Source organism: Oxyura jamaicensis, chromosome 2 (genome assembly GCF_011077185.1).
Source record: "Oxyura jamaicensis isolate SHBP4307 breed ruddy duck chromosome 2, BPBGC_Ojam_1.0, whole genome shotgun sequence".
Lineage (NCBI taxonomy): Eukaryota > Metazoa > Chordata > Aves > Anseriformes > Anatidae > Oxyura > Oxyura jamaicensis.
In genome coordinates, this window is record NC_048894.1 from 59411708 (window position 1) to 59421254 (window position 9547).

General features: G+C 34.6%; 1 protein-coding gene across 9 annotated transcripts in view; it reads right to left on the reverse strand.

The window, feature by feature from the left end:
- Positions 1–9547, reverse strand: part of SUGCT (succinyl-CoA:glutarate-CoA transferase) — a 325562-nt gene that overhangs the window by 178860 nt on the left and 137155 nt on the right. For 7 of the 9 annotated variants that reach the window (XM_035318765.1, XM_035318769.1, XM_035318767.1 and 4 more), the window contains one exon: positions 3823–3925. The exons of the other annotated variants lie outside the window; for them this stretch is intronic. In XM_035318765.1, coding sequence (XP_035174656.1) covers positions 3823–3925 — 103 coding nt within the window. The remainder of the gene's footprint in view (positions 1–3822; positions 3926–9547) is intronic. 9 annotated transcript variants of the gene reach the window in all.

Here is a 9547-nt window from a genome sequence, read left to right on the forward strand (position 1 = left end):
AAGAAAAAGGGAGGATAACGCTTTAAAGGAAACAAAACAACAACAACACGTTTATTTGCCTTGCTTAACCAGCAAAGATCTTTGTCCTTTCATAGTTAGCTGCAGTACAGCACGTACCTGTTTTTGTTTTGTTTTATCTTTTGGGAGAATTTGAATAGTTTCTATTAAAAATTGTATTCTCTTTTAAGTTTGTTTTGTTTGGAAAACCTCAAACCACATTGTATTTCATACACATGTTCCCCAGAGTATGCTAAATAGGACCATACTGAGGTCACTAGTAAGTTTTTAAAACGTTTTAAGAATTCCTTTAATGTTTTGTACTATCTTGGCCTGGTTAAAAGAACATATTTTTAAAAAATAGCTTGAAGAAGTTTGACTATAAAAAGTTTAATGAAAATAGTCTATACTGTACCATTTAGAGTTTGTAAGAACTTTTACAAACATTATTTCCTCCCTCTTGTTTTTAAGAAAGAGGTCTCCTCTGCTACAAAAACTGCTTCTCTTTCTCTCAGCCCTTTTAACCATACATGCACAAGTACACATCTAAGCATGTACTTCTATCCACAGACTGATTTACTTAACAGTACTTAGCCTGTGGTATCCATTTTAGCTTCACAAATGAATAAAAGATTATAATCGGTGGGAAAAGTGGACATATTACTCCATTCATGGAAAAAAACAGTATCAGCTGGCGCTCCAGCTTAGTGAAAAAAAAAATAAAAAAATAAAAAAATAAAAAATCCGTGGTTTTTGGCAGCTCACTTGGTGTATGATTGAAACTGCTAATGATATTAACAATATGCACTGGGACCAAAAAAATGTGTTGTTTTATCTCAGTTTATAGAAGCAGTTATACAAACCCCTCTTGGCCTTCAGGGTTCTGAGGTCTCTTTAGTTAAAAATAAAATTTAAAAACACAACCCACCTGTAACTGATTAAGTTCCATTAGACCATTTTAGTCACTTCTTTTAGCTGGTCTTTCCTATCTCCTCAGACTCATTTCTGTTACTCCTTTGCATTATTCCAACAGTTCCAAGGACTGCTGTCTTTGGCTGCTAACAGCCCATTGCATCCTTTGAAGCACAGCTAACAGCTGAGCTGGCATGTGCTTTGAAGACTTTTGGCATGCACGTAGCACACCTTGGTCACTATGCTATAAGTGCAAGACTGCACTTACAATGAAAGACGGCTACATTACAGGTATTCAAATCTGTAGATTAGGAAGATAATGGCAATAAAATAAAAAATGGAGTTGTGTTCAGATCCAGTTCTGCTGATAACACTTAAAATGGAAGAAATCAACAAAATCTAAGCAGCATCTGTTAGCCTAGTTGAAGTTTGCCTATACTGAAGTACCACCAGGTTTAGCATAATTATTTATACTTGTTGCTATATAGTATTATTAAGTAAAGCTATTACAAGCTAAGTGGCAACTTTCTTAGAAATACATTTTCTGATCTAAACTGAGCCTGGGAAAAACAAACAAACAGAAAGAAACCCCACATTATAACGAGAGTGTTGTGGAGATTTATTACATTCTCATATTTAATGACTGATTGAGCTTTACACATGAGATTTTTCTTGCTGTTATTAGAGCATATTCTTTTTGATGTGTGCTGTTTCTTCCCTTATATAACTGGGACTTCAGAGTGAGAAGATTCTAGCATTCCAGATTCTCAGGTGTTGAGATAGATTTCTCCCTAGTCTGGACATTGTCCCAGGGCACTCTCATGCTTTCTGAGGCTTCAGAAACCAAAATTACAGACTAGGTTATGAAAGAGCAAAGCTATGCACAAGCATGTGTGTTTAGCAGAAGGATGAGCAAGTGAAAGCAGACTGGACAAGGTACAATAGCAAAAACTGTAGTTCAGAACAAATGTGAAGGTGAAAATCTTTTCTTGAACTGGCCCTAAGCCTCTGAATCCAAAGTACAGATAAATGAGTTCTGTGAAGGTCTGAAGTGGTCACCACCAAAATAAAAATTCAAGGAGAAGTTAGCAAAATGTGCTGAAGAAGCTGAGTATGCTATTCCAAATTGCTCATCTGCTGGATAGCCTCTCAGATATGTAAAGATGGAGCAGGGGGCTTAATATGAAGTGATGTAAATATAAGAGCAATACCTTAGAATGTCAACAACGCTTCATATTTTGAGAAAGAAGAGCAAAGGACTGGTAGACTCTCCCCCACACAGACACTTGAACAGAACAAGAATTGTGAGAAAATGCTTTAGGAGGGAGGCAGCATCAGAAATTAAACCTAAGTATAACATCGGACATTACCAGAAATACTGACATTTCATATCCAACAGTAATAAGAACATGGTCACTGAGTGCCATTTATTTCAAAGAAGGGTGTAGAAGTGACTTTTTCAAGTAGTTTCACAAGGAGAAAAGAAAAACATACAAACAAAAATCAGTATGACTCTTAATGGGGAAAAAAAAAAAAAATGAAAAACCTGCCACTATTGCAAAGCACTGTGATACCTTTCATGGACAGGTTAACTCAGACAGGTTATTTATTGTTTAGATGAACTCTAAGAACAAAGTAACCACACTAATCTTTTTTTTCAATATGGGAGGTAGCAGACATGCCACAACATATGACCTTTTAAAAGCAGTCTTATAGGGGAATTGACTTTTTAAAATTTGATGCAGCATCAAAAAAAAAAAAAAAAAAAGTATTTTTTTTCAACTTTGTCCCAAGCACAGCCAAGTCAACCAAGTTCAGAATAAAATAAAGATTCTTGCTGTACATTCCTCAAAGCTCAACCATAATCCCTGTGAAAATTATGAAGTGAAAAATTTGGCCCACGCATACTCTACAGCATGGTACTACATCATTTTAAGGAAAAAGAGCACATTTATCTGTGAAAAATTTCTGTCCTTGTGGTAGCCTTACAAATGTTCTCTTACAGTTCTAAAAGTACAGTAAACATATAAACATATTTATAACAACCATTTATAGTAAACTTATTCCCTTATGATATTGATTTGCATGTTTTTTTCCCCCAAAGACAACATTTGTATTTGCACTCCTGACAGGCACTTCTTGAAAACAGACAAGGACACACAAAAGATTGGCTCCTTCCCCACCCCCGTATACCATAGCCAATTATTTCTCTTGTTATTTCCATTAGTAGAAATTTAGTTTTAAGATTCATTGCAAGATAGAAGAGCTGTAAATACTATTACACCATTCAAGACAGTATAGTTGAGTTTGTGTTAGGCACTTTAAACTAACATAAGCCACGGTGTGAGGAGAAGGGGAGGAATCAGTGAATATGAAGATATACAAACTCTACAGATGCTGGAAAGCAAAAATGTTGTTTAGATTTTTATGTTTCAGTGTTGTGATTGCAGTCAGAAACCTGAGCTTCCCCCCCGCCCCCCCCCCCCCCCCTCCAAAACTATAGATTCTGGTCATCTGTACTCCTTACAGAAAACCAGTTGCTTGTGGACAACAAGACAGTTACTTGAATGTATATCTGGTAGAATGTGATTATTAATATATTACAGTTTCTTTCCTTCCTTTACCAGCCATTTTTGAAAGACAGGCTGCCTACAGGACATAGAACACCTACAGTTTAATGCACCATGGCCAAGTCTATGATCCCAAGCATAGGGATCAAGCATACTCTTTTAGGTATCTATATTTACTTCTAATTATACTGTATTATTGGCCTTAAACTCAACCCCCCATATAATTCTCAAATACCATTTCAAAGTAGCTGAAATCTGGTTTGAGTGGCAGGAAAAGTGATCATTATTCAGCAGTTATAAAACACATATAGTAATGTATAGAAAATACTGGGTAAGAACCAACCTGTGGATCCGAGAATACCTGCTGCATATTGTTGATCGGACCATATGGAACTCCACTACCTTCAAAGAGCTGCAACCACTTGACTGTTGTTTTTTCTGAAAACCTAAGAACATAAGAAGCATGTGGTTTCAACTCAGTGTTTCAGATTCTGAAAAAAAGTATAGCATCTCTCCTCCCTCTCTCAGTGCTTCCATACCCTTCCCCATTGATTTCTTCCCAGGCAGTCAATAACATAACAAAAATGTACTATACGTGTTCCTCAGAAAAACAAAACCTAAAGCCACAGGGGAAAGAACATAGCTGAGCTGACTTCTATTTCTATCTGATCATTTGAAGAATCCAGCAATGATGTAAAGCTGAATTTATCGGCAGTTTCAAAACAGGATCAATAGTTTTCCTCCAGTCCTTAATTACACTACCATGCTTCACATTTGTTTTCTTTTATGAACATATTTAAAAACAGAAAAAAAAAAAAAAAAAAAAAGATATAATGTGGGTATGAGTAACATGCAATACTGCTCACTAAAAGATGACTTTAAAGTACCACAGTGTTTTTCTTCCATTACATCCAAAACATATGTCAGGATTAATAAAACACATTTTTTGGTCAGATAACAACATTAACTACATATTTATTTGTTGTTTGATTGTATAATCTATCCTAAGGACAGCCAGTTCAGCAGATATAAACTGTGCCTATGCTGGTGAATGCAGACCTTTTTGTCCTTTACAGAAGGTTGTGCTGAATTTTTGCTAGCAACTGAATCACTTCCTTCCTGAGAGGCTCCATAATTCATGGCCCACTAACTTCCCTCACTTCCACAAATAAATTTAAAGGTGTTTTTCATCTAATACTTTTTCTAACCTCCCCCCCCCCCACCCAAACCTCCACAGCTTTCTAATTTCTAAGAAAAAATAATGTATTTCGAAGAGGACTCTAAAATAACCATGGTGTTGAAGACAACACTAAAAAATGAACATAATTCTCATATTTGTATTATCCACGAACATTCCCTAGAACGATTGGTAACACAAGTCCTGACATATTTTGTGCTTTGTATTTTTTTTTTTAAGTTTTTAAAATTCTTATTTAAAAAAATATTTTGGAATTTAAATGATATTTTGAAAATGAAGTCTTTTCAGCTAGACTGTCAGTTATCTACATTTGCATAATCAGTATGCAATTTCATGGTGTCATGGTAAATTTGAATAATATTCTGGATATACATCCTTCCTTATTATGAGTGACAGAATGTACAGTGAAGTGCCTGTTTTGCAAGAGTGGTGCATTAGCTTCTGAAATTTTACCTTCTGCTTAGGTTTTTCCTTACTATGTAACAGACAATTAAAAACAAACAAACAAAAAAATAACAACAGCCTTAGTCTTACTTATTAGTTTATTTAATCGGTGGTTGGAGAGAATACCTAAAATCTTTAAATTCATTCAAAGTTGTAAAATCCCACATTCACCATCCCAAAGGAAACACACATCATTTTCTCTTGAAATTAAAACTCTTGACTCAAACCTTATGTAGAATAGATACCTTTATTTGTAGTAAAAAGAGGTTGTTGAGAGCATATTGTTAAGCAAACTGTTTAAAAAGAAAACAGAACATCACCACTGTCAGTTAAGGCCCATTATTCAGGTTTTGAGAGCAACAGTATGCAACTATTTGTTCATTCAGTTGTGGTTTACATATTGAAATATCTGTTATACAGTTCTAAGAGAAGAAATACTGCTTCAAAATCTGAGACAAGACAGATAAAAAAATGCCCAAGTTCCTACCTTTCTGATAACAGCTACACAAATTATTTTACTAACCTGCATGTATTACTCATCTAATTATAATTTTAATAACATTTATACAAATAAATACCATAAGCTTTCCTCCTAGCAAAGTGCTGATGTTTAAGTTACTAGATGTCAATTGATATCATGCTCAGTGCTCCAAAATATCAAGTATAGGAAATTGATGACAAACTTCCAAGAGAAGCAGAAGATTGAAATTCTCTCCTGAAAATGAAAATCTCTATCAACAGGAATTTATGAGGCCTAGACAATCTTCCTCTCTTTAATGCTTGTTTTAAAACATTCTATGCTTTGATATTGGCTTTTATATTTCCCTACTTGGTACACAATTTCCTTTTCTAAACTAGAAGATTTACAACGTCATCTGCTGCCTTTCAGTGGGAAAATATATTTTCTTATATACACATATAAAAGCCCTGACAGAAACACACACAAGGTTAACAAACAGTCCATCTTCCTAACTTAAGCTAGGGCCATAACATCCAAGATTACACAGCAGCTGAGTTCTGAGGCAGGATAGTTGCATGTGAATTTTTATCTGTCCACAGAGCCTCAATGATATTGAGTGGCTGCAGGAGAGCTCAACCATGGGATTCACACTGCAGAACTAAAGCTTCTTGTACTTCCTGATTAATCCCTTTTTCATCTATAACAGATGGAGCATTTTAGATATCACATAAATGCCATTTAAATTATCTATGATTTGTCTGTGCAATTATTTTTAATCTGTAGTTTAGCTCTCTACAATTATTACTAGTATTTTAGAAGTTCAAAAGAATTTATTTTTTACTCTATTAGTCTGTAGTATGATACTTGAATGCATACTCATTCCAAAAAGACCTGAAAAAAGGGTATGTACTCTGATGGAGAATACACCAATTGCTAGGACCTTTACTATAAAGCATACACTAAACCGTGCCTCACTGAAAGAGGTAGCAGCCCCCATGATGCCTTATTTGTATTTTAGGCAGTACTTTAAACTTCCTCTCCACTAAATTACACAGCACTTGGGAAGCTAACAAAGTTATGATACTGAAATAAGGCATCAGATTCTGCAACATTTAACAGTAAGGATATTTCAGGCCTTAAAAAATGCCATAACAGAAAATGTATCATGGGCTGAAAATTGAAATGCTACTTCTTGAGAAGAAATACAACTAAATTTTATTTTCCTAAAAAATTCTAATTCCTAACTTAGCAGGTTATATTAAAAAAAGAACTCTAAATTTAAACTACCCACTCAATAAAATAATCCAGAAAACATTACAGCACCATCTAAGAATTAGCCTCCAAAAGTCCAAGACGTATCCATAAAACAGAAAATACTCATACCTTTTTTCCTTACACTAACCAAAAGCGTGGTTTTGTTTTTGGAAAAACAAGACCTAAAGCTTCTTCAGCTTTCTAATAATTTCCCATATTTTCTAGTGAAACTCAAAACATTTTTGCTGCAAACTCAAAAAAAAATGAAACAATGTGATCGTCATATAACTTGCAACAGTGACTTTGAAGAACATATAACTTCTGGATGCTGTGATGGAAGAAGTTAAAAACACAACCCTTCCAAATGAGTAAGATTCATCACCACTCCAATAAGCAAGTTTTCAGCCTGAGGTACCTGGAAGCAACATAATTTTGAATATCATCATGAAGTCACTTCCAATTTCTATTAGGCTTTAATTTTTTTTTCGACTGCAACCAAAACTTTTATTTCATTTTACTCTGCATTGGTAGCATTCCTTTAAATATAAAATAATAATGTATGAGCACTGAGATTTATGGATACGATACCTTCTCTTATTTTAAATTGTATTTTCTAAAACTGCATTTCCTTAGCTCTAAGAATGGGAGAACAGAATATTAAAAAAAAAAAGTGCAACTGCTTGACACAAATTTGGATAAAATAACATAGTAAATTTCTTGTTAATTATTTTGTAAACTTTGTTTCTTTTAAAGAACAAGGAATCTTTTTTTGTTGATCAATCAAGGCAGGCAGAGAAACACATGACATTTCTGAACACAAGGACAAGAAATAAGGTAGGTAACAGGAAGGCTGTACCTGCACAACACATGGCAAACTTGAGGGTTGAGAAGAAAGAAGCAGTAGTACACAGAGTACAGAACAAAGCAAATCACAAAGAACACTATGAAAATAATTACATTGTTAGTCTTTGCCGTGCTCCACAAAATGGCTATGCAAAGATCGTTATCTTCCCATCTCACACATGGGAGACTTATCTGCAATGTATCAGTTCTTGTCAAACATGTACTGGCAATCACCTATGAGCTGTCACAATAGATCTTACATACAATTTCAAAAAGCTGTCATTCTGTTTCTGAGGCCTTTTCTGGTTATGGATTATGGTGCAAGCATTAATCCACTGTGTGCATTCTTCATATATGCCCCATTTTCCACGTTTTCTAGGAAACATACAGTCAGTGCTACATCCACTGTGGAAGTGCATCCTCTCATACTTCTCTAATGGATGAAGCCGTCTAATTCCACACAAAGTATGTTAAGAAGAACTACTGAGGCAAAATGCTGCTATTTTCTATATGAAGCATATGGCTATTAATTTATAGCAGTAATTTGAATCAAATGGAGACACAGCAGCAATCGAACTAGGATTGTGTGACAGTTTTTATTTTGGACTGTTTTGTTTTTTGGTGTGGTTTTTGTTGTTGTTGTTGGTTTTTAAACATGTAGTCAATCACATAAACCCTCTCTGCACCCAAATTTCACAAGCATTCTTGTGTTCTGTAACATGACTGGAGTTTGCATTATGTTTTTTGTGTTATCCTTTGTTCTATCAACAGTCTATTAACTTTCAAATATCTACACTATTTTCTCTCTTCACTATTAATCATCCCTCTAGAGGTCATTAACTCAGTAAAATAGTTTGTGTAGTTTCTAACAGTAGCATCTGGGGAAGACACTGTACAAAACATAAATCATAGGAAAAAATATTTTGAAAATTCAAAAAACAGATCATTATCCCCTAGTGCACCATAAATACACCATTACAGCTTTCAAAATGAATACTGTAGTATTTAGTCAATAATTGGTAAGCATCTCTGTGTTAGGGTCTAATTAGTCCCTTCTCAGTTACAGATTAATCACTGAGAAAACCACTACAGACAGTTAAAATATTTGGGGATCAACATGATTGTACTGACATGTTTTGCTGATGTCAGCTACTTTAGAAGATGTCACTTACAGCAGATTGTAAGCGATAGCCACAAAGTATTGTCAAGATACATGTAGGTACCACAAATCCACCTTGTAAATTGTATTAAATTTCAGCATACATGAAACAACGTTACCCATTTATAATAGAAACATTAATAAAACTTTACTTTTATGTGCTGGATTTGTGCTGTAGAATGTACGGTCTATATATGTATAAATGAATGCACATTTGTGTTCCATTTTGATGCTTTGCAACCTGTTTTTAAGCCACATATAATTTTTAAAGAATGGCATACCAGAGAGAGGAAAATATGTCTGTATTATAAAACACGTTTCTCCCAATTCCTGAGTAGCAAAATCCAGCATGTTCCAGAACTATTTGTTTTTGGATTCAGATGTTAAATTACGCATGTTAGAAATTAACTCCTTTCCCCAAGCCTTCCTCTCCTTTTCTCAACAGGAGAAAGGACTGCAACTTTGGTAGTTATGACAAATGAAGTAGAAATCAACTGAAAAACATACATCAGGAAAAAAACATTGAGAATAATGGGAAATTAAATAGACTTTGTTGTCATTCTTTTAACTATTCAGGGGAAGTAGAGATATGGGTCACATAAAAAGATTCATTGAAAAATCAGTGGAAAGATATCCCTTGATTTCAGTATCCTTGTAATGCATAGGGAAGGCAAGGGAAGGCAAGGGAAGGCAAGGGAAGGCAAGGGAAG